The sequence below is a fragment of the Fukomys damarensis genome, unplaced genomic scaffold (assembly GCF_012274545.1).
Source record: "Fukomys damarensis isolate Sample0158 unplaced genomic scaffold, DMR_v1.0_HiC HiC_scaffold_30, whole genome shotgun sequence".
Lineage (NCBI taxonomy): Eukaryota > Metazoa > Chordata > Mammalia > Rodentia > Bathyergidae > Fukomys > Fukomys damarensis.
The window spans coordinates 4,477,721-4,502,022 of NW_022900942.1; the positions used below are offsets into that span (position 1 = coordinate 4,477,721).

At 54.7% G+C, this 24,302-nt stretch overlaps 2 protein-coding genes across 11 annotated transcripts in view; one reads left to right on the forward strand and one right to left on the reverse strand.

The window, feature by feature from the left end:
* The window catches only part of CUNH19orf57 (chromosome unknown C19orf57 homolog), a 15,325-nt gene extending 2,073 nt beyond the window's left edge, over positions 1 to 13,252 (forward strand). For 6 of the 10 annotated variants that reach the window (XM_010613411.3, XM_010613412.3, XM_010613410.1 and 3 more), the window contains 8 exons: positions 3,162 to 3,339; positions 4,354 to 4,429; positions 4,637 to 4,741; positions 6,532 to 7,719; positions 8,170 to 8,199; positions 11,015 to 11,112; positions 12,515 to 12,571; positions 12,793 to 13,252. In XM_010613411.3, coding sequence (XP_010611713.1) covers positions 3,162 to 3,339; positions 4,354 to 4,429; positions 4,637 to 4,741; positions 6,532 to 7,719; positions 8,170 to 8,199; positions 11,015 to 11,112; positions 12,515 to 12,571; positions 12,793 to 12,910 — 1,850 coding nt within the window. In that variant the 3' untranslated portion in view covers positions 12,911 to 13,252. The remainder of the gene's footprint in view (positions 1 to 3,161; positions 3,340 to 4,353; positions 4,430 to 4,636; positions 4,742 to 6,531; positions 7,720 to 8,169; positions 8,200 to 11,014; positions 11,113 to 12,514; positions 12,572 to 12,792) is intronic. The other 4 variants (XM_019205926.2, XM_010613413.1, XM_010613414.1 and 1 more) reach the window with 1 other exon arrangement.
* Positions 13,253 to 15,006: 1,754 nt separating this feature from the next.
* Nanos3 (nanos C2HC-type zinc finger 3) lies at positions 15,007 to 18,876 on the reverse strand. Its single transcript, XM_010613407.1, has 2 exons — positions 17,517 to 18,876; positions 15,007 to 15,263 (listed from the first exon to the last, which is right to left on the reverse strand). The coding sequence occupies exons 1-2, from the start codon at positions 18,016 to 18,018 to the stop codon at positions 15,196 to 15,198; spliced, it is 570 nt and encodes a 189-aa protein (XP_010611709.1). The 5' UTR covers positions 18,019 to 18,876; the 3' UTR covers positions 15,007 to 15,195.
* Positions 18,877 to 24,302: the final 5,426 nt, after the last annotated feature.

Sequence of the window (24,302 nt, forward strand, 5' to 3'; positions counted from 1 at the left end):
TTTATTTCTATCTTTTCATTTTCTCACATTTTTTTCTTTTCCCTTATAACCTTCCCCTACCCATCCCACCTTCCCTACACCTTTAGCCGTTTTCTTCCCATTTCACACTGTCAGTTATCTCATTAGGATCTTATGTACTATTACAGTTTATTCACACCAGAGAAACTATTCAGTATTTACATATGTGTGACTTACTTATTTTACTTAGTAGTATATTCTCAATGTGTATCCATTTTCTATGGTAATTTCTCATTCTTTATGGCTGAGTAATAATTCCATTTTATAGAAAAACCACATCTTTGTCCAGTTTCCAAGTGATGGGCAAATGGGCTGTTTCCAAGTTTTAGCTAATACAAACTGTGCCGCTATAAACATAGGTGCGCATATATCACTGTGATATGATTCTTTTAGTTCTTTTGGAAAGATACCCAGCAGAGGGATGGTTGGGTCAAATGGAACCTCCAGTCCAAGCTCTTTGAGTTATCTCCATAGTGATTTCCATAGTGGTTATACCATTCTGCACTCGCACCAACAATGGAGAAGGGCTCCTTTCTCCCCACAACCCCGCTAACATTTGTTTTGTTTGATTTCCTGGTAGCAGCCATTCTTTGTGGGGTGAGGTGGAGTCTCAGTGTTGTTTTCATCTGCATCTCAATCAGTTTTATTTGTTAATGTACTGTATTGTAGAATTTCTTGAGGACCAGGGTATGGCTTAATGGTGAGTGCTTACCTCACATGTGTAAGGTCCTGGGTTGCATCACCAGCCCCCCCCCCAAATCTTGAAAAGCACCTGTATTATCTAGGGTGACTCAGTGGTTTCTCTGTCATCATCTGAGGTAATTTAAACTCCTTAAAGAGGTAGAAATAACTTCTTTACTTAGCAAGTGATGGCTTTAAAGTGCTGCTTCTGTTTTCTCTAAGATGTGAAACAGAAGAAATAACCAATTAAACATGTTTTGTGCAGAGGTGAGGAACAGACTGAGATGCAGGATGTCTCTGACCTCAGAGGGGAAAGCTGGGGATAGTCAGGCCCACCCGTGATGCGTCTTCAGGGCCTCTCTTGGCGGCAGGCCCCCAGCTTGGCAGATTGTGGGCTGACCCCGGACAGCTGTGTGTCCACAGATGGGCTAGGAAGACCTTTCCCTGCCTTGTCTTTTAGCCTTTGGTGTTGAACACTAGGTTCTGCCTTATTTTTTTCCTAAATTAGTCCCACTGGGACAGATTACAGGAAGGAAATGGGAGGCACTCACAGTGTTGCTATTTTGTTTTTTATTTGATACAAATGTTCCTTGAACCAGTCAAGCAAGCTAGTGTTTGGGGATCAATCTTAAGAAGCCAAGTAAACAGGGCTGCTCCTTTCTTTTTGCCTTTTTCTAGCAAACCACCAGATGGAAAGCTCTTGCATAAGAAACATCCACAGAGCACTTCCTGGGAACACAGTCCTGGCTGGTTGTGGGCTGTCAGGCAGAGCAAGGATAAATAAAGGTTGCAGGAGCCTTGGTTCCAGCCCTGGAATCCCTCAGGGTCCATTTTAGGGGGAAGGGAAGATTGGAGGTTTGAGGCCACCCTGGGCAACTTAGTGAGACCCTGTCTCAAAACAAATGAAAAGGGATTTGGGAGCATAGCTCAGTGGTAGAGTGCTTGCCTAGCACATGTGAGAGCCTGGTTCCATCTCTAGTAGCATACACACTTGTGTGCGCATGTGCACAGATGTTTAAGTCTGTACAAGGCTGAGGTTGGACAGAATCTAAGAATTTCTTAGACTGAACCCCAGGAAGTTACTGTCCGCGATGATTCACCTTTCTGCTCTCCTGCCTAGTCAAGAAGCCCAGTCCACAGTAGGTGCTCCATAAATGCAGACTGAAGGTCTCTTTCGTCTGTGGGTCTGGCATTGAAGTAGAGCCCAGACTTGGTTCTGCGATCTCAGCCTTCTCATCAGTAAGATGGTATCAGAACTTCTTTACCTTGAAGTTTCATCAGAACATACACAAATTGCCAGGCTTGGTGGTATGTGCCTATAATCCCAACACTTGGGAGGCTGAGGCAGGAGGATTGCTGCAATATCGAGGCCAGGCTGGGCTACATAGCAGACTGTCTGAAAAAAACAAAAGGAATAAAACATAAGACAGGTCTCACTGTATACTTCAGGCTGGCCTTAAACTCACTATGGAGCCTAGGCTGACCTCAAACTTGTGGAAATCATCCTGCCTCAGTCTCCCAAGTGCTGGGATTACAGGTGTGTACCACCCCCTCACTCCCTCTCCCCATTTGTTCTTGAAAATAAAAGTAGGTTGAGCCAGGACTGGGGGTATCTCCCATGATTGTAGTTTTTGCATAAGGAGGTTTATTTCATTCAACAAATAGCTGTCAAAAAGCCCCTTTATTTTGATTTTACTTTCTAAACTTTTGCAGTGCTGGTGATGGAACCCAGGGCCCTGCACACACTAGGCAAGCACTCACCACTGAGCCATACACCAGCCCTAATAACCACCTTTACGCTTTCAGTGGTGGGCAAGGGACTGAGTAGCAGCTGAGGCCTCCCTTCTGTACCCTTGCCTCTCTGTTCCACTGTCCTAGCACAGCTGTTCTGCTTGTGTCTCGGGAAACGGATATGGTGCATGATTTGTGTTGTCTGCACCTGGTGGTGGTGTTTTTTGTGTCCTTTTCTGTGGTTGTCTTTGCATTTGAACACCAGCAGTTTCCTCGATGTCTCTTAGAGCAAGAGAGCAAGAGGTGCTCCCCTTGCATGAATCCAGTGATCACAAGGGACGCAGGAGCTGACCCCAAATCTCCGACTCTTTGGTGTGATTAGGGGAGAGTCAGGGCTGGGATGGGGAGACTGTAGAGAAGCCAGGGATGCCTCTCATCACACCTTCTGTGCACCTCTTGCCATGCCTGGCCACTTCAGGATTCTGGCTTAGTCCTGGCACAGGTCAGAAGCCTTGAAGTCTATGGCCGTGTAAGTGAATAGATCTGACCTAACCGGGGAACCTGCATCCATCTCCTGCCACGTGAGCATCAGAGCGGGTCCCAAGCTGGAAGATCATGCCTGCTCACCCATAGCACACCAGCCACACCAGGGGCCCTGCCCTGCCCCGTTATCAGCCCATGTGGCAGTGCACGCTCCCCATACCCTCGCCCCTTCATCTCTTTCTCCAAAGCAGGCCAAGGAATCCATCCCCCAAAACCTCCCAAGAACCCAAGGCCTGGAGACTCCGACAGAGGCTCCCGAAGTTCCAAGCTGGGCAGCTTGCGGCACCCCAGTGAGTCAGAAGACAGCTCGACACCCACTACCCCCACAGAGCTCAGCAGGCAGGAGCCAGGGCCGGCTGTCTCCAGGTGGGTGGCTTAGGTGTCCCAGCAGGCCTCCCATGCAACAGTGGATACCGTGCAGCCCTTCTGGGCTCAGGGCCATGAGCCTGCTGCTCTGGGCTTTCCTTGCTGTGAGAAAGGTTGTGATTTTAACCACAGGTCCAGATAACATGGAGTTATTCAAGGTTCCAGGGCGCAGCTTGATACTCTGCTGGTCAAATCTATCCTGCATTCCTTCTCAATAAAAAAAAGGGGTGAGCCCACTGCTGCAAACCCATAATGCCAGCACTCTGGGAGGCTGGGGCAGGAGGGTTGTTAGGGTTCAGGCCAGCCTGGGGCATTTAGCAACTTGGTGAGACCCTGTCTCAAAACAAAAACCATAAAAAAGGGCCAGCTCAGCATGCAGGCCCTGAGTCCAATTCCCAGTTCTCTAGGGATTTAACTCAGTGGCACCATGCCTGCCTCATAAGCACAACGTCCTGAGTTTGCTTAAAACCTGGTACCATAAAAACAAAAACAATTCCCAGTTTTCAAAAAAGAAGAAATACAGTGTTCAACAGGCAGTGTACTAATAAGTACTTTAGCAGTATTAGCTCATCAGGGCTGGGGATTTAGCTCAGCCACCTGCCTCACAAGTGCAAGGTCCCAAGTTCCATCCCCGGTAACCACCCCCACAAATTAGCTCCTCAAATCATAGCAATGTGAGATAAGTGTTTGTTTATTTGTTTTTGTGGTGCTTGGATAGAACCCAGGCGATGTGCTAGGTAAGTGCTCTGCCCATGAGCTCCACCCCCAGCCAGGGGGTGAGTGTGGTGAAGTAGCTAAGTGTGGTGGTGCATGCCTATGATCCCAGCACTTGGGAGGCTGAGGCATGAGGATCGCTGTAAATTTGAGGCCAGCCTGCGCTAAATAGCGAGTTCAAGTCCAGCCTGACCTATATATAGCAAGACTCTGTATCAAAAAAACAGTAATAACAGTAGCAGAAGATGCAAAGGGACAGTGTATAAGGAGCTGGATCCCTCTCTGTCTTTCTCCATCCAGCTTCCCTGAGGAGACCTCAGCTGCCTCCCTCCTGGAGCAACTAGAAAAAGAGGCCACCCTCCTTCCCCCTTCCCAGGTGAGCTACTCCACAGCCTGCTGTATGTCTGGGAGGCACTCTGGGAGCACGGGCTCCGCATATATCCATTGAGGGCAGCTGCTGGCACGCAGGGTTGAGATGGTTGAGGCAGGCGTCTGAGGCTGCAGCAGGGAAGTGGCTCAGGCTTGCTTTTTCTGAGACATTCTTCTTTATCCCTGCTGCTTTGTTGTCATGTCCCATTCCCAGACTTCACTCGGGAGATTTGTCCCTCAGTTTGCAAAACCCAGGAAGACAGTGACAAGAAAAGCAAAGACATTGGAAGAGGATCCCGAGAGGAGGGCTGTTAGCCTGGTAAGACCCTTAACATGGGCCTCACTGAGCCCTGTGCACAAGCAGCGCCTGCGTCCGGTTTAACCCTAGCTGTCTGTGGCAACAGGCTGGGGCCTCACACACATAGGCAAGAGCTCTACCGCTGATCTACACCCCCAGTCTCTTTTATTTTGAGACAAGTTCTCACTGAGTTGCCCAGGCTGACCTCGAACTTGTGATCCTCCTGCCTCAGCCTCCCCAGTCACTGGAATTACAGTATATGCCATTGCACCAGGCGTGAGCCCCCTATTTTCAGTGCACTGCTGTCCAGACACCTGTGGCGTGTGCCCCGGATGCTGTTCTGGCAGCCCACATGGGGACGGTAGAACCCCGACAGGTAGTCATCACTGTCCCTGAGCTCTGCTTTTCAGGTGGCTTTGTGCCAGTTGGGTGTCCTTGCCATCATGAACCTGCAGGAGTCATGATGTCCCTGAGAGTGGGCAGTAATGCCATGCACTGGGAACACCCTAGATACCCTTCAGGAGGTTCATGGTCAAATGAACTGTGGTTCTTCTGTGCCCTGGGCCAGAACTCAGCAATAAAAAGCAACCGAAGTATTAGTAACACAAGGAATGTGTAGGTCAGGTGGGTGATTGCCAGCGTCAGAGGCAGGGTGGGCAGGGCACATGCCGGGAGGGTGCAGTTAGACAGGGTCTATGGAGTGGCCACACACACATGGGCTGGTGACCCCCGGAGGTCTGTGTCTGTACCGCTTCTTAGCACAACAAATCCGCAGCAGTCAGTCACACAGCAGAAAAGTGTAAGTTAACAAAAAGAGGATGTTTGTGTCACAGAGAATCAAAGCTGTGTTGGAAAGACTGACGGGGAAATGTTGGGTGTATTTTACCACAATTTCCTTCTTTCTTTCTTTCTTTCTTTCTTTCTTTCTTTCTTTCTTTCTTTCTTTCTTTCTTTCTTTCTTTCGTTCTTTCTTTCTTTTTTTTGGTACTGGGGATAGAACTCAAGTCCTTACACTTGCGAGGCAGACAGCAGCACCACTGAGCAAAATCAGCGGCCTCACAATTTCTTTCTTTTTAATTTCATTTTATGCTGTGCTGGGGATGGACCCCAGGGCCTCATATGTGCTAGGCAAGTGCCTTATCCCTCAGCTGCATCCCAGCAATGTCCCCTCCCCTCCCTTCTCCAGCCTTCTCCACCTCCTTCCTCTTTTTTTTTTTTTTTTCTGTGCTGGAGATGGAACTGAGGGAGTACTGAGCTAAATCCCCCCCTTTTTAAAATTTGGAGACAGGGTCCCATTAAATTGCCCAAGATAACCTTGAATTTACAATGCTCCGGCCTCAGTTTAAGTAGCTGGGATTACCACCACCTGGCTTGGTTATTTTTCTTTTCCCAGTGGTTTATTTTGTTTAAGTTGGTATGTCCAAAATTCCATCATGTCACCATGTGGTTGCTATTTACTTATGTCCTTGTTTTCGGGATGGAAGTGTCTCCTCTACCACTGAACTGTACCTCGAGCCCCTGCCACCTGGGTTTTTACGTCCCTGATCTTGCCCAGAGCTTGGTGCCCACAAGGAGTAGAACCTGGTGGCAGGAGAGGTTCAGAGCATCCATTTCCACCTCCAGCTCTTCCTCCTCCAGCTCTTCCTCCTCCAGCAGTAGTTCAGAGCTTTGTCGAGTGCTGGTGCTGGTGCCTGTGGAGATGCCCAGTGTGGTGCAGGGTCTATGTCTTGGGATAGGCACAGTACCAGCCAGAGAAGCCTTCAGAGGGCTCATGATGGATACCCCAGGACTGAGTTTCTTTCTCTGCACAGGAAGCTCTGCCCAGCCCCAGTGCCCCATGGCTGCCAGAGGGATCCCTGGGGCCAGGAGATCAGATGCCAGCAGACAGCCCCCACTCCGAGCAGAGCAGCCAGAAACCTGGGACACCTATGCCTGGAGATGGGCCAGGATCCTGTAACTCAGAGATGACCAGCCAGGACCCAGTGTCAGAGCAAGGGACCAGCACGTCAGATGGTGGGAACCTTCTTAGCAGTGGGCCTGAGAGGGCTCAGGTGCCAGATCTCCCCTCAAAAGGGAAGCTTTCCTGCAGTGCTGAAGGGAGGAAGCCAGCCCAAGGAGGCTCCCAGGAGGGCAGTGCCTGGCCTGGGACCCCAGAAGAAGGAGATGGCATCTCCAGTGCCCCTGTGTCCCCTCCCACATTGGCCACACTGTGCATGAAGACCTTCCCTGAAGCCCAGGACCTCCCGGATCCCAGGCAGACACCCAGAGGGGCAGGTGGGCAGGCAGAGTGCAGCTGTGGTGGCCCAACATGCACTTCCCTGGGGAGTGCTGTCATGGAGAACATGAGCACAGTTGCCCCTGAGACAGAGCAGAAGACCCTGGGGGCGTCCGGGCCAGGTGTGCAGCCTGACACCCGGCCACCAGCCTCTCCTGGGAGGCAGACCCTTCATGGCTGCAGGCCTCTGGCTGAGGAGATCACAGGGGACAGGGCAGAGGCAGGGCCAGAAGATAATCTCCACAGCGATGCCCCAGGGAGCCCTGAAGCTTTCTGGGCTGTGGTTCCAGGAAACCGAGAGCCTACACTGGATGCTGAAGACCCTGGCCACCCAGTGCCAGATGTGGGCCCAGATGTTGATCAGACCCAGGTGCCTGACCCCACCACACGTGTCCTGTCTTTAATGACACAGTGTGGGGACAGACAGGTAGCTGAGTCAGGCAGCCAGTGCCTTGAAGGAGGTGGCATTGGGCTCAGCCTGGCCCTCTGTGCCTTATGTCCTCTGGAGCACAGGGCTGCCACCGATGGCCCTCTCTTGGAGGCCAGGGCCCAACAGGGCAGCCCAGAAGTGCCCACAGACCCACCAGGCCCACTCCAGCACACTCTGGACTCTGTGAGTCAGGCCGCGTGGTCAGAGTCCTTGGCCATGGAGCTCGACTTCCTGCCCGACAGCCAGCTGCGGGATGCCCTGGATGCCCCTGATTTGGAAGCCCCACTTGAGCAGGTAAGAGCTTCCCTGTAGCAGTGACGGGCCATCCCAGGGCAGGTGCCAAACAGCTGTGAGCCCTGTCCCTGTGCTGCCCATTGTGAGGGAAAGGTGGGGCTCACACATGACAATCCAGGGATCCTAGACACAGCGCTGGGATGACAGGTGTGTGCTGCTGACCTAGATGAGTGGGTGTGACACCTAGTTTTCCAGAAAGGACAGAGCTGCCTTTCCGTAAAGATCCAGAATGTTGCCAAGAGGTTGCCACGAGGCCCCAGGTAGTAACAGATGACTTTTTTTTAAAAAACGGGATGTTTGATGTTTATTTCTTGCATACATGAACATTTGTGCAGCTGTGTTCTCTCTATATAATTAATATATAATAATAATGTAATTATTAATATAATTAATAATATATAATATAATTAATATTTCTTTGCTTGCTTGTTTGTTTATTTTTGGTACCAGGGATTGAACTCCGATCCTTGTGCTTATGAGGTAGGTGATGGAACCACGGAGCTAAATCCCTAGTAGCAGATGAATTTGCCACTCTGAGGCCTCCCCTGCCAGAACCAGAGCCCCTGAGGGTGCCAGCACTTGACAGCTTTGTGCCCATCTGCTGCACCTCCCCACCCTCTGGCTCCAGGTTCCTGAAGGAATATTGAGGGCAGAAAAGTAACTAACAAGGTGACCTGGAGAGGCAAGCTAGTCTCACAGCTGGCCTGGGCAGGGGACTTCATTCCTAACCTGGAAAAGAGCCTCTGTTCCCTTGTGGGCATGGAAGTGCAGGCCTGTCATCCTAGTACTTTGGGAAGCTGAGGCAGGCGCATCATGAATTCATGTCCCTCCTGGGCAGCTTAGTGAGACCCTGTATAGAAGTAAAATAATAAACTAAAGGGGTTGGGGGGCTCTCAGTGATAGAGCGGATGCCTTGAATGCCTGTGGCCCTGGGCTCCCTCTCCACACCTCACACACAGACCTTTGACCCTGCTTCAGATTCAGTTGGGGGCCTGAAGTGATTCTTTGGTGGGCACACAGAAGTAACGTGTTCCTCTGCCAACACCGGAAGGGGCCTTGCTTCCTTCAGAGGTTGCCTGGACACTGTCTGCCCTGGCTACTGAGTCTGTGCCAGGCACTCGCTTCACCTGTCAGGGCAGGTGGCAGCCTGTTCCCTGGAGAATGTGTGACACGCTTGGCTGTTGGCACATCTGAGCTGGCAAAGGCTTCCTGGTGTGCCCTGGGAGGCGGGGGTGGCCTTCTCACAAGCAGGTGGCATGGAAAGAGTGCCTGCCCAAGGGGAGGAGGCTGGCTGGCTATCTCAAGTCAGCTGTTCCGGTAGCCTCGGCCACCCATCCTGGAACATGAGCCCAGCGCTTCCAGACATTGGCCACTATCTCCCCGGTTGTGCCTGTCAAGGCTACATTTTTACTTCTTACAAAGCTGCAGCTGAAACCCAGGACCTCAAGCATGCTAGGCAAGTGAGCCACACCCCCAGCCTGCCTGTTGAGATGCTTTTTAAAAATACATTCAGGGAATATTACTATTATTTTAGTGGTTCTGGGGATGGAACCCAGGGCCTTCACACTGAACTATATGCCCAGTTATTTTTTAGTTTTTTACGTTATTTTAATATTTTTGGTACTGGCGATCGAACTCGGGACCTTACACTTGCAAGGCAGGCAGCACAACTACTGAGCTAAATCCCTGGCCCCTCTTTTTTTATTTTGAGATAGGGTCTTGCTAAGTCACTAAGTTGTCCAGGCTGAGCTTAAGCTTGCAGTCCTCCTGCCTCAGCCTCCCAGAGTGCTGGGATGACAGTTGGGCGCCACCGTGCCCAGCATCTTATAGATCACCTGCCTCAGGATAGCACTGAACAGATCAGCCATGGCCTCTGCCCTCTGGGGCATTTACAGCATCCCCATTCCTGCATGTGGCCTCACTGGGAGCTTGGTGTCTGCTGCCACTCCTCCTGGAGAGGTTTCTTCTAAGACAGTCTCACACAGGCAAACAGCTTCCCATGCACCCCTGAAGAAACAGCCAGCTAGAGACTGGGGCGCTTGACTAGCACATGTGAGGTCCTAGCTTCCATCCCAGTGCTGTAGAAAAAGGAAGGGAGGGAAGAGGAAAAGAGAGAAAGAAACCCAGCCAGGCTGCTGTGGGCCAAGGCGGACCGCCTAGCGGTCAGACCCCACCGGCAGCTCCAGTCGGCCTGGTGCGTGCACCTGCTTGCTCAGCGTGAAGTGTCCTGAGCAAGTCTGGGCAGCCCAGTCCCTCAGCTGGGTCCTGTGGGAAGGGAATGCAGCTGAAGTAGACAGTGAGTAGATGCCGTGACCTCACCGTGGCGTCGCTGTGTGGAGTCACCCATGCCCCATCCAGATCACTGCGGTCTTCTCACAGGAGTCTGGTGCTGTGTCCTGCTGCCTCCATACACCCTTTGTTATTCACAGAGTGATCCGGGCAGAGCACTCTCCTGGTGCACATGAGGCCCCGGGTTCCATCCCCAGTGCTGGAAGGAAAGCTGATTCCCAGGTCCCTCCTGGGTCCTTGTCACCCACTGGTCATCTATAGCCAGGATCCTTGGCACTTTCTGTGTCACAGCCGTAGCCGCTGGGTATGGGACGTGGGGCCGGGTAGACGAGCACAGAGTGGCTCCCGCGGGATCCAGCCCTTCCTACACAGGGGCATTTGGGGACATTTTCTGTTTGGGGCCTTCTCCTGGGCTGCTGCAGTAGCAGCAGCCTGGCCTCCACCCTCCTGGTTGTAACCCCCAGACCATGTGGGATGTCTTCCAGGGCATACAGGCACCCCCACGTTAGTTACCTTGGGTTCACGGTCCCTTCACCCCCTACACTAATCAGTGGCTGTGTTCAAGGACATTCTCAGAATAGGCCCCTTGCCAGGCATAGTTGTACTCTTGGAAGTTGAGGCAGGAGGATCGCAAGTTCTAGCCTAGTCCAGGTAACTTAATAACAGCAAGACCCTGTCTCAATTTTTTTTTTTTTTTTTTTAAGGGCTGGATATAGCGCTTTGGGGGAAAGCTCTGGCTTCAATCACCAATACTGTTACCAAAAAGAAGGTGGCAACAGGCCTCACAGCAGTTTTCAGGGACCCAGAACTTAGCAGTGAGTCCCTGCTCCGGTGTAGGCCCATCTGGAGGCCAGGACCTGAGGGCTAGGCTGGTCCTCAAGAGAAGGGGAGCAGCCAGCCTAGCTAGCTAGCTAGCTATCCCGTGTCTGTGTCCATGTCCATGGTTCAGCCTGAGCTTCCTGTCTGGCCCAGCTAGGCCACTCACCCTTGTGCCCTCTCCCTCCAGGGTGCTCCCACACGGAATGAGTCGAGCATCTGCTGGCCCTGCCCCAGCCCCAGTGCCAGCGGGGGAGACCGAGTCCCAGTGATGGAGGCCCAGCCCAGGTAGGCGTGGAGTGGGAGCATGCACCCTGGTTTTCCCTGCTGGGTCCCCAGCCCTTATCCAAAAGAGCAGCTTGGCCTGGCTTTCAAACGGCCCAGGACCTCCTGTGCCCCAGAGTGGGGACAGGTTCCCAGCAGTCTGTACCCAGACCAAGAGCTCCAGTGCCCAGGATGTTGTCCCCACCTGTGTGTAGTTCTGGGAAGAGGGGACTCCTAAGAAGAGGGCGTGTGCTATCCCCGAGCCCTATGGGGCAAGAAGGGACCCAGATAGTGTTAACACTTCAGGCTGAGGTAATTTGGGGCTGTGCCCAGCTCTGGCCCTGGGCAGGCGCTCCAGTGACCCTTGCCTGTCCTTTCACCTGTCCTGGCTGCTGGCTCTACACAGCTGTGGGCCCCTCCTCCCTCCAGCTCTGTGCATGCACGTGCATGCCTTCCTGGCCTATCCGTTTCCATTGTGCACCCCCCTTGGGGGGCTGCAGAGGGCTGGCAGCGTCCTCCCCTTTGGGTGCACTTGAACCTGCCCAGCTTATCGATTATTCATGGCCAGGCTTCTTTTTCCATCTGGCCAGTGTGGAGGAGGAGTCAGGAGCGGCCTTGGCCTCCTCTGTGCCCTCCCCTTCTCCTCTTCCTTCTCCTCTGAGCAGCAGAGCAGCCACACCACAGCCCCTGCCCTTGTCCACTCCGCACCTACTTCCCATGGTGCCCTTCTGTCCTCGGAACATTTCCACAGCCTTCAGGTGCCGCGGGCAGTTTGAGCACAGTGGTCCCTCTGCATCTGAGCAGAACAGCCTGATGTCACATCCGATTCTCCCAGCAGCATCCCTGGGCCTGTGCCACCCTGCTGGCCTCGCATGTCCAGGACCCCTGGGGAGGGAGAGGCTTAGGGCCTGGCAGGTGGCTGAAGCAGGACAGAACATACACATGGTCTAGGCCTGGGACAGCCAGCGCCTCGCAGTGACCAGGCCGGGTGTGGCAGAACCAGGATCTCTGTGAGGACCACCAGCCTGTGCGGCGGCAGCTGACAGGGCCCCCGACCCATGATACAGGGGAGGCGTGATGACAGCAGCTGGTGGGGAAGTGGTTAAAATCCAGCCATGATAAGGCCACAGCAGCCGAGGGGCAGAAGGTGGAGAGAAAGTTATGTGGGATGGGTATGGTTGGAGAGGGGATGGGTTCCCTGCCGTGTGGGCAGGTGATGTCCGGTCGGTCCTTCCAGCAACTGAGGGGGGTTGGGCAGCAGGGCCAGGAGCTGAAGGGTCTGGAGGGGTCGCAGCAGTGGGGAGCTGTGGAGCCTGGTTGTGCTGTGGCCTTGGGGGTTGGTAAATCCACTGAAAAGCATGAGGGCTCAGGTGGGGGAAGCCCTGGGCAGTGGTGGGAAGCCAACTTGCTCCCTTCCCTCCCTCAGGATGGAAGATGCCTCAGACATGGTGCGCGGCCTCATTTTGGAGCTGTCCAACCTGAAGTAAGGACGGGGCTTGGTCCACATGGTGCAAGCGAGGGCCCTGGAGGTGGGTGGGGTGACCCAAGGATCATGGAGAAACTGAGGAACAAGTCCTGCATGTGGGCACCAAGGGTCAGGAGCTCCCTTGCAGAGGCCGGCAGTGGTTGGGTCCCAGGTGACTTACCTCGGGGACTGACCTGCCCCTGACAGCTTAAGCACACCTCCTGTCCTGCCCCCCACAGCCGGCTGATCATGAGCACCCACCGTGACCTAGAAGCCTGCAAGCGCCTTAGCTCCAGAAAGGCCCGGAAGGGGGCTGGGCCCGTGTCCTGGGGTGAACAGCCCCGGAGGGATCTGTAGGTCTCTGCCACCTGGCTCTTCGCTCTGCTCCTACCTAGAGTTTTGTTTCCAAGATGCTCCAGGGGTTCCTAGCAACCTCCCCCATCAGCCAGAAATTCCCCTCCCAAGGACGCAGGAGCCCTGTGGGGTGGGGCCTCCTGTGCCGCACTTGGAGGTGACACCCTGAAGCCCCAGAGACCGTGACCACTCCAAAAAGTCAGTGAGTCCCAAGCATGTAAGGTTTATCTGATGTTAAAGGTTATTTTTCTCCTGGAGAAGCACAGGGCCCTCTTTGTTAATTGTATCCTCCTCTCTCCCACTTTCCATTTTTTCTTTCAGGAAGACCAGTAATAAAAAAATGACACTGTCATGAGGCTTGTGTTCTCCCCTCCCTTGGCTTTCTGCCAGATGTCTCCCACTGTCTGCCTCACCTATATCCTCTTCTTCCAGCCTCACATTTTGGGGCCTGCATGGCATCCCCAGGAGCTCTGGAGGGTCCTGTCCTGAGCCCCCAAAGGGGTGGCACACATCCAGCTGCCCATAGCTACCCACGGCTGGCACCCTGAAGAGCCAGTGCTCGTGTGGCCCAAGCTGCCCGGACAAGCTCCCTCCAGGCTTCCGCCAGCAAGGAGGGGAACCTTGGCTCTGCCTGTGCTTCACACAACCGGGTCCCTTTTATCCCTGAGATCTAGTGCAGGCGGGCCCTGGGCCATGTCCCTCAGGTCCAGGTCCCAATCCCAGCCACTCTAGCTATGAAGCACAGTCTAGAGGTGGTTACAAGACCCCTGAGGCCAATAAGGAACCCCCTTTGCTTTTTTAGGCCAGCAAGGAGGGGAACCTTGGCTCTGCCTGTGCTTCACACAACCGGGTCCCTTTTATCCCTGAGATCTAGTGCAGGCGGGCCCTGGGCCATGTCCCTCAGGTCCAGGTCCCAATCCCAGCCACTCTAGCTATGAAGCACAGTCTAGAGGTGGTTACAAGACCCCTGAGGCCAATAAGGAACCCCCTTTGCTTTTTTAGTGTTTGTTTTGAGAGGGTCTCACTATGTGTGGCACACATCCAGCTGCCCATAGCTACCCACGGCTGGCACCCTGAAGAGCCAGTGCTCGTGTGGCCCAAGCTGCCCGGACAAGCTCCCTCCAGGCTTCCGCCAGCAAGGAGGGGAACCTTGGCTCTGCCTGTGCTTCACACAACCGGGTCCCTTTTATCCCTGAGATCTAGTGCAGGCGGGCCCTGGGCCATGTCCCTCAGGTCCAGGTCCCAATCCCAGCCACTCTAGCTATGAAGCACAGTCTAGAGGTGGTTACAAGACCCCTGAGGACAATAAGGAACCCCCTTTGCTTTTTTAGTGTTTGTTTTGAGACAGGGTCTCACTATGTAGTCGAGACTGACCTGGAACTCACTATGTAGCCCAGGCTGGTCTCGAACTCACAGCGATCCTCCTGCCTCAGCCTCCTGAGTACTGGGATTACAGGCATGCACCACCACGCCCAGCCCCCCTTTGCTTCTGAGGCCTTAGGGCTTAGGCCCAGCTGTCTCCAGCACCCCTCCCCAGCTTGTCCTCTTCCTGGGGGACTCAAGTCCCCTTCAAGTCTGGAAGCTAGAAGGACCCTTGAAGTCCACTTCCTGTCCCCTCTGCTCAAACCCTGGGACTGTGGGATGGATGGACCCCCCGACCCCCCAATGTGCTGCTGGAGTGGCAGGCAGGGACATAGGGACCTTCAAGGGCAGTCCCATAGGGAAACTAGGTCCTCCCCAGGGCCTCTGCTAGCAGACTCCACACCACACACACCCCATTCATTCCTAAGCCCCCAAGTGCCCACCGGTGGCCCCACGGCCCTTGGACCCACTCTGACGTAACTATCTAAGGGACCCGTTAGGGAGGGAGGGAAAAGCAGGGCTGGATCTGTCCCTGGGCTCCCCCCAAAGCAAGCGCAGCCGGCCACCGGTGCTCAGAAGCACCAGGCTGGGCGTCCTCTCCTGTTTTTTTGATACCCCAGGTTGACCCGAAATTCGAAGAGCAGCACAGGTAGAACAGTGAGTAAAGGAGTCCCGCTTCCTAGCCCCTCTGCTCTCAAGGGAGAGTACTAGACAGGCGAATACCAAGTCCTGGGCTTCAGGTTGGAAGGGATATTTATTGAGCGCTGAGTGGGTGGAGCCTAATTGCTCCACGCTGCAGGGGTGCTGCGCAGGGCGGGGTCAGAGGTGAGTCCTGGGGGCCCTCGGGGGCGGACCTCCCGAAGCCCCGCCCCTGCCGAGCCGGGGTCCGTGTGATGGAGGCAGCGTTCTTTTCCTGTGCCAGAATCCTAGGCGGATGTGGTGGGACAGCAGGCGGTCAGCGAAGGTGCAGCCACCTTCCCGGCAACTTTGGAACCTGAAAGAGAAAAGCAGGGGGACCATCGTACACAGCGATGACTCCCGAGGACCGCAGTTCCACCTAGGGGCTCCTTCTGAGATAGTGCTTCTGTGACACTCCTGGACCTGGGCGACCGCCCGGGGACCCAGAGCCCGAACCAAAGCACAGAACTTCCAACTCTGAGGGCCGTGCTGCCCCCTCGTGGTCGCTGGGCTCCAGGTACCCTGTTAGGGGGAAGTTACCAAGACAGCGGCCTCCAGCAGTGTCCGACTGTACCGGGTGACGTCTCCCCCACCCCACCCCGCTCCCTGGGAGGAGAGCAAGGGTTCCTGTGCTCGCAAATACAAGGGGAAAAGGACGCCGGGCGTGGGGTGAGTGCCTAGCATCCCAGCACTAGGGGAGGCTGAGGCAGGAGGATGGTAAATTTCAGCCCAGCAATTTAGTGAAACCCTGTCCCTCCCTCATAAGCGGGGGCGGGAACTGGTGATATAGCTCAGTGCTAAAGGCCCTGGGTTCCATCCCAAACTCTGCAAAAACAACAAAACTCTTCTACAAAGCTGGACGGGTGGGGTGCAGGGGCCATCCCCAGGAGCTCCCAGCCTGACTGGGAAGGCAGCGCCCACCTGCCCTCTCCTGGGGGCTGACTTCCTCCAAGGCTCCCGAAGTCCCTAAAACAGTCTCCTTTAAAACCCCACAGACTTGGGCCGGGGGATTTAGCTCAGTGGTGCCGCCCCCTGCCTCTCAAACCAGGCAGAAGATCCAGAGTTTGATTCCCCCGTACAAAAAACTAAAACCAAAACCAAAACTCCACAGACCTGAGCTCTCTCCCACCTGTAATAACAATCACTGGCCAGGGCTTTAACTCAGTGGCCCCACACCTGCCTCACAAGCACAAGGTTATGAGTTTGATCTCTGATCCCTGGTACAAAAAACAAAACAGCAAGCAACCACTGCAGCTCTTCCCCGGAGTTGTGGGAAATGCAGATGCCCAGTCCGCCTAGACCCTGTGGGTGGAGTCTGCATTTGCTGAACGTTTTAGGACAATGAACCCCGAGTAGAGCTGGGGCAGTGGGAGCCCAGCAGACTCCAATTATGTTAAGTGAAAAACAGTGCAGCCTTTTGGATTTCTCCTTTGTTCGGCTCTGAACCCTCAAGGCTGAGGCCCAGAGTACTACTTGGCCCTCTTCCATATATCCTCTGTGGCTCCCTAGTGCCTAAGTCTAAGCCCCACCCTCCCCCATTAAGATTAGACCCAGTGCCTTTCCACTAAACCACATCCCCAGCCCTTTCTAGCTTTTATTTTGAGACTGTCTTGATAAATTCCTAAAATGTGCATGTTGGCTTGAATTTGTGAACCTCCTGCCTAAACCTCCCAGAATGCTGGGATTATGGTATGTGCCACCAGGCCTACATCTAAACCCTTTAAAAGAAGCGACCCCTAAGGACCTACAGGCCGCCTCTTCGTCCCTAAATTCTCTACCACCCAGACACACACACACACACACACACACACACACACTCACACTTCAGCCCACACTGAAGTTCGTCATGTTCTGGGCCAGGGCCACACTCCAGCCCTCTGACAACTACTCCAGGAAGCCTTCCTGGACTGTCCTGGACCAGAAAACCCCATTTATCACCCAGCACCTGGTTTCCACTGCCACTCTCCCTTCTACCTGTCCACTGACGCAGCCAGCCCATGAGACTTATTTGGACAGTGAGCTAACAGATAAAATCAGAGTGCTGAGAGGCTGAGCAACTTCTCTGGATCATACAGCTCCTAACTGCTAATACGATCTCGTCCCCACTATACTTACTGGCGGACTGTACCCCTGTGCCTGCCCCATGACCTCCTGGCAGATCCACCCCAGATCTGGAAGAGGACAGCCCAGAGAGAGAGAACGGCTTGCTAAGACCAAACAGCAGATGCCAGTTCCAGGTTCCCTGCTGTGGCAACATTTCTAGATGCTGTTTTATTGATTTATTTATTTTTATTTGAGACACGGTCTTGCTCTGTAGTCCATGCTAGCCTGGAACTCACTATGTACGAGCTAGGCTGTAACTCAGGCAACCCTCCTGCCTCAGCCCCTGAGTACTGGGATTATAGGTGTCCAGCACCATGCCCAATCTAGATGCTGTTTTAAGCTCTACCCAGTGCCCCCCTAAGCCCTGTGGGGTGAGTGCTGCAGTTATTGCAGAGGCCCCAAGCGGCTCCACCACTAGCCTGAGACAAGTCCCTTCCACATCAGTCCCCAGCCACCTGCACTGCACCTGCTGTTGCTGCTGCTGCTGCTCCTCCTCCTCCTCCACCACCTCCTACTCGGCAGTGGTGGCCGGTGTCCTGCATCCTCGCCTTGTCAGGCCGGGACACCCTCTTGCCAGCTGAGTTGCGAGTGGTATAGCTGTAGACAGAGGTGTAGCCCTGGCCGGTGAGCGGACAGAAGCGGCGGGTGTGGGCGCGTTCCCGGGTGGCCCCACACTGGGGACACACGTAGTCACGCAGGATGGGGCACAGCACCCTGCCTGCCTCATCCTTCAGCATGTGGGACTGGTAGATGGCCCGTGATTCGCCGTTGTGCTTGCAGAAGGAGCACAGGCGCTCAGGGGCGGCTGGGGGTTCTGGGCCCAGTTTGGGGCCCTCTGGTTCTGGAGCTGTGGTCACCGGAAGCTCAGGGTGGGGGTCCACCCTGGCCTCAGGCTCCTCTTCCCCACGGAGAGCCCCGATGAGGTGTGCCAGCCCCAGGTAGTCTGTCCACAGGTCAAAAGTGCCCATAGCTGGTGCACAAGGGCTAAGCAAGGGCCGAGGGCAAAAAGCCTGCCTGGCCCAGGCTCCTTGCTCAGCCCTGACCTCCACCCTCCCTCCTCTTCTACCAAGCCTTGGGGCCTCAGAGTCTGGGCTGCTTCTCTCCTTTTACCTAGGAGAGGGCTGGGAGGGGAGGAAGGGCTGGGGGCGGCTCCTAAAGTTGCAGGGGGCTGTGCCAGGGCCACAGGGAGTCCTAAGGGGGTCAGGGAGACAGGATGGCTGCAGGGGGCACTCACAGCCCACTCACACCAGCCAGGTCATTGGGGGGGCTGCTACTCTTGGGAGGCCTCCCCTCCAGCCTCCCCTGGGGTGATGGGCCTGGTGATGGCTGAGAACTCTGCCCTAAAGACAGCTGAGGTTACCAGCAACTTAGTAATTTCTTTCTTCCCCTGGGCTCTTGGGGTGAGGCCATGCAGCTACCTGGCTGTCTCTGGAAGGAAGGACGCGTCCCTGACCCTGAGTGGGGACGGGGCTGACCTCTCTTTTGGAGCGTTCACACCTCATTGTCTCCGCATAAACCCACCAAGCTGGGGATGGGGTGGGAGGATTTATAAAGGCAAGGCTGTCAGAGGTGGCCCAAGACCAGGGCTGGGGATCCAGGGAGGAGGGGGGTGAGATGGAAATCCCTGGGGCAGGAGTGGGGTAGCTGGGGTGTAATTCCACAGGTTCCTCTCTTGGGGGACCCCTACCACCTGCAGATCTTTGATCCTTTCCAATCAAAGGAGACCTCAGGGGGGGACGGTCTCAGAAGGTGGGGTGTTTCCAGGAGTGACACCCACAGACCTCCAGGCACCCGGATCAACGCAGCTGAGGGAAGAAGTCATGCTGTCTGTCTGCACACTCCATCCACCCGCCTACCCACCCATCCACGCATCCACCCACCATGCCCTCATCCACTTACCCATCCTCCATCATCCACCCATCCACCCATCTGTTCATCCATCAGTCATCCGCTCATCTATCCATAGCACATTCACAGTCCATTCCCCTATCTGTCCACCCAGCCATCCAAGAAAACTTTATTGAGCAAAACTCACCATGCCCTTTTAGAAAGGGTTTTTCAGCCTCTGGGTCCCCAGTCTGATTCCCCTACACCCAGCACTCCAGCATTTATTCCCTGATCCAATCTGTGTGTATCAAAGTCACAGACACCAAACTGGGGTTGGTGGCACACACTTGTCTCTTCACCCAGCTCTCTAAAGAGGCTGAGACAGGAGGATCATAATCGGAGCCCAGCTGTGGTAATTTAAGGACCTAGCAAGATCCTGTTTCAAAATAAAAGTTAAAAAAGAGCTGGAGATGCAGCTCATGTTCAACCCCCAGTACTGGGGGGGTAAAATTGCAGACACCAGCCTTTTCTTCCCAGGGTTGAGCGTCTGGGGCAGAGTCTCGCGCCCCCCAGGCTGTGTATGGCCCAGCCACAGTGACATTCATCTCCCGGTGGGTCTGGCCTTGGTCCCCACAACCCACCGACAACAATGAATGTTGATTGTGACCTTCACTGTGGCCTAAGGCAGGTTACCCCAGATCTGGAAGATAGGGCTCAGGACAGGAGGACGGCAGGTCCAGGCCTCGGGGTCCACTCAACGGTCGATGGTTTGCCTGAGTTGTCCAAACTCACCGACAGGTTGAATGTTCCCCCAAACCCTTCGCAGCATCTCAAGGACCTGAAGAGGGGTGCAGCAGGGGGCAGGGACCCAGGCTGAGTGATGGGGACCAGAGAGGGGTTATGGTTCCTTGATTCAGTTAAGCCAGCAAGCAGTTTATGAGTTGCCAACTGTGTGCCCCTACATCTGGGACAAGCAATAGACAAACAGTGACAGGCAGCATTCAGTTATTGGAAAGGAATTCCCCCTCCCCACAGCCCCCCAGCCAGGTTGGGGGTCTCAGACTACAGAGTCTACAGAGAGGGAGGAGAGATTTTGCAGCCGGCACCAGGATGTCTGGCAGCCCTCCTGCTCTGGCCTTGGGACATGGACAAGGGGAGATAAACAAGTCATTTTAATACAATGTAATGCTTTCCTGCATCCCTGATAAACAAGCTATTTTAATACAATGTAGTGCTTTCTAGGTTTTCACCTATGCTGGGCAAGGTTGTTTATGAATACCTAGCAACTACCTGGGGATCTTTGGAGAGTCCCTGACTGGACTGGGAGGACCAGAGAGGGCACCCGTGGGTGATGGGGTTAGCCTGACCCTGACATGGGTGCACAGAACATCCGCGTGTCCCCTTCCCATTTCTCCTCAAAGGGATCCAGCCCCACTCCAGGGGCCTCCAAGGGCTGAGAGCCCACTCCCTCTCCCTGTACCCAAGTCTTCTTGCTAGCCAAGCCGTGCCAAGGTCTGGGGACTCCTGAAGCCAAGGGTCATATTTCCTAGTGGCAGAGCGAGCACTCGCATGGCAAAATAATAACAACCTTAGCCCCATCACTGCACCAAAGGGCACACTGAGCCCCAAAGAAAGCTCCTGGAGTGACCTCAAAGCAGATCAGGAATCTCAGGTATGCTGACCTTGGATGACTCTCACAATGCCTCACTGCAGCCTGGTAGCACCAAAATGCCCAGCACGCCTCTCCAGACCCTAGTCCTGCCCTTGGCCCTGGAGACGTGCCACCAACCGAGGCTCCTCCCCAGCCCGTGAGCCACCCACTTAGTCCAGTACTGTCCCCAGGATGCTCCCTCCAGAGTCCCCCCATAGGCTTGCACGGGGCTGGACCCCAAACTCAACCCCCTCAAATCCAGCTGGGGGCCTATAAGGGAAAAACCACTCTGGCCACGGGAAGTGTGGGTGCGGATCTTTGGGAAGGAGAACTTCGGGCTGCTGACATTCCTGACAGGGTTTTGACCTTGCCCTGCAGAAAGCGGAAAGGCCGGCACGAGGTCCACCCACACCTGGGGACGACTGAGGGCAAAGGGTCTGGCCGGTCAGAAGGCGGAGCCGGCGCTTGGTCAAGAGGCGGGACTTCGGGGCGGGGCGTGGGCACGGACTCTGCTGGGGTGGGTGTGGCTTGAGCGAGGGCGGGGCGAAGGCGATCCCGGTCCCGCCTAGTCTGCCTGTCTCTTTGTCCGCTTGTGCTGCGCAGGCTTCCCGCCCTCCGCATCTGTCGGAGTCTGCTTGTCTCTTTGTCCCCGGGGTCGCAGTCTGAGTCTGACTGTGCCTTCCTGTGATCGGGCTCCCGCGCTGTGCGTGCGCCTGTCTCCCACTGTTGGGATCAGCTGTGAGCGTCTGGCCCTACACTCCGACCTTTCCCTGTACCTAGTGACTGAGTTGCCTGTCACCCACCCCTCACCCCTTCTCTGAACTCTTTTTGGGGACTCTGGGGGCTCCCGAGCTGGGATCAGGCTATGCCTAGACTCCTGCAGTGCCTGGGAGAGAGTTGGGATTCTGTCTCTCCCCACTCCCGCTAGTGGGCCCAGGCGCAGGGCTGAGGTGGCTTTCAGAGCTCCACCAGAGACCCCTCGCCCCATCCCACAGCAACTGGGAATGTTGGCCAGCTGCAACCCTTTGTACTCAAGTCCTGCGCTGTCTGTGTGTACCAGAGTGCAATATCCATATGTGTGTATGTGTGTGTGTGTGTGTGTGCTCCACGCACACACACGCCTTTGAACAGCCGGGGGAGAGGAGACAGAAGGGAGTAGTAGTCAGGACTTGGAAGACAAAGAGCTCATTTGAGGGTGAAGTCACTGGAAGAGCCCCATGGATGTCTCCGTGGGGTTTACACTGGTGACCCAGGCTGTCCAGACTGGCAATCTGAACTTCCTCATTTCAATGACACCTGCGTGGCTCCATAGGTTCCCACCCCTCCCTCCCAGCGCAGCTCCAGGCTTCTTTTTCAGATGCTAGTCTGCCATGCCAGCCCTCAGGCTAGGGGCTCATCTGGCCCCTCGAGCTCCCCTGGGTGGCAGTGGGCTGGGAGCTGCAATTTCCTTCCCCACGCATCAGGGATGAGGCCAGAGCTGGAGGAGATGAGAAGGGTCCTGCTCCTCATCGGTTGAAGCTGGAGGCCATGAAGGACCTGGGTGAAAGGGAAATACAACCAGGTGCAGTGGCTCACTGTAATCCTAGCACTCTGGAAAGCTGAGGCAGGAAGACTGCAAGTTCCAGTCCAGCCTAGGCAACTTAGGGATTCAGCAAGACACTGTCTTAAACAAAAGATCAAAAAGGGCAAGAGATGTACCTTAGTGTGAAGGCCCTGGGTTCAATCCCCAGTACCCCCTGAGGATCCTGGTGCAGGGTGACCCTGGCTGCAGGTCAAGGTGGGCTCCGTTTGCCTGTGCCTGCATCAGTGGGGGACTCCATCTGAGGTGCTCTGCTGGGCTATTCAGGATTTTGTGGGTGTCTGCCAGTACAGGTGGGTGTACTCTGTAGTAGGTGGCTGTCTCTCTGCCAGGTGTATGTGTGGATGTGAGCATGTGGGCTTTTGTTTGTGTATGCATGTCAGTGTGCTGTGGGTGTCTGTCAGGCTAATTTTGTGTGTAATCGAAGGCTGACGTGTGAGCCAGCGTAGTAGATGTCTGGCATCTATTGTCACTGTGTTTGACAGTAATCTGTGTGTCAGCCATGGATGGTGTTGCCCTGGTCCTACTCCCCAGTAAAATGTTAGCTTTGAGAAGCCCCAGGTTTTGCCATCACTCAGAGCTCTATCCCTGGTGTTAAAACTGCCTGGCACATCCCAGGGCCGGGATGTAGCTCAGCAGTGCGACACCTGCCTGGCAAGCGAAAGGTTCTGAGTTCAATTCCCAGAACCGGGGGAAAAAAAAACTGCCTGGCACAGAATAGATGCTGAATAAACAAGTATTCTACTCAGGGGGCTGAGCCAGGAGGATGATCAAGATGGAGATCATCCTGGGCAATTTAACAATTTAGCAAGACTGTCTCAGAATAATACAAAGGGCCAGAGATGCAGCTCAATGGTAAAGCAGTTGCTTAGCACATTCAAAGCCTTGGCTTCCATCTCTAGTACCGGCCCCCCAAAAGTATTGCACTGTGGCTATCTAGGTGACAAATCTCTATACCCAGGTGCGGCTTCCCTGAGGGGCTGTACATGCCAGTGTGCCCATGGTATGTCTGTGTGCATGCCAGTATAGCCATAGGGGTTCAAGTGTCGGATGCAGTCGAGTGTTAGGGTGCATGACCACAGGTGTAGGACCCTGAAAGTGTTCCTTTATGGGTGGCAGTGTCACTGTGGATTCTAGTAGTCTGTTGTACTGTGGACAGCTATGTGTCAGAGTGTACAGCTGTGTTCCTGGAAGCTTCGTATGTGTGTGTGTGTGTCAAGATCCCAGTGACTGCTGGGCACGGAGGTGTACACCTGTAATCCCAGCACTGGGGAGGCTGAGGCAGGAAGATTGCTGGGAGTTCAAGGCCAGTCTGGTGAGACTGACTCAAAAAACAAAAGCAGAAGACCCCAGTGACCTGCTGTCACATGCTGGCATTTCTGTGGGCCTGGTACTGCTGAGGGGAAGGAGATATGTCCTTGCTTTTGAAGGCACATAAATTTGTCTGTGTCTTGAGTCGTGTGGAGTGTGGATAATGGTGTATCTGTGTGCCTGTGTTGGCACCTCAGAGATCTGTAGTTGTCAGTTACTCTGGGCGACAGTTTGTGGGTGACCATGTGACAGCAGGCTTTTGCGTCTCTGTGTTCTCTGCTCAAGCGCGTCCCACACTGTGGCCGCTATGGGTGGTGAATGCCTTTTGCAGTGTGGCGTTTCACGGGCGTTGTCAGCCCGGACATCCCAGCCCTTGTAAGTGATGTGTGTGCCCACGTGGCCACATCACTGTGGGTGTGCACGTGTATCCGCACTCCTTGGGGTGACAGAAGAATTCATAGGGACAGTATGTGCCTGTGTATAGTGCATGACTTTGGGGGTCTTCTCTCTGACTGGCTTTGCAAGTGTATCTGTGAGTAACGGGGGAGGGGTAGCCGAGATGGGGGACAGAAGAGGGGCTTTTTCCTCGGCCCCAGTAACCAATAAGGTGTGCCCCCACCCCACCCTCAGGGCCCGCTCCAGGGTGAGGTCCCTGTGGAAGGCTCCCTGTCGCCGCAAAAGGACTCCTAAGCGGTGTCCTGGGCCATTATTCCTTTTTAGGGCCAGTTTTGGACGGCGGCGGGCAGCTGTTCACAAAGCCTTAGCTTCGGTCCTACCCTGCAGTGGTCGCCTTAGTGACAGCCCGAGGACAGCCAGGCCCGAGCGCCGTGAACTTGGCTGGGGGCGCGCGCCGGCCGGGCCTCTCCCCTCCTTGCGCCCCGAGA

What these genes read in the sequence shown, in the direction of transcription:
- Nanos3 (XM_010613407.1), bottom strand. Translation starts at nt 18,018, where the DNA reads ATGGGCACTTTTGACCTGTGGACAGACTACCTGGGGCTGGCACACCTC. An exon ending in AGCAGCAGCAGCAACAGCAG is followed by an intron (nt 15,264 to 17,516) that starts GTGCAGTGCAGG and finishes TTTCTCTTTCAG; the next exon opens with GTTCCAAAGTTGCCGGGAAG.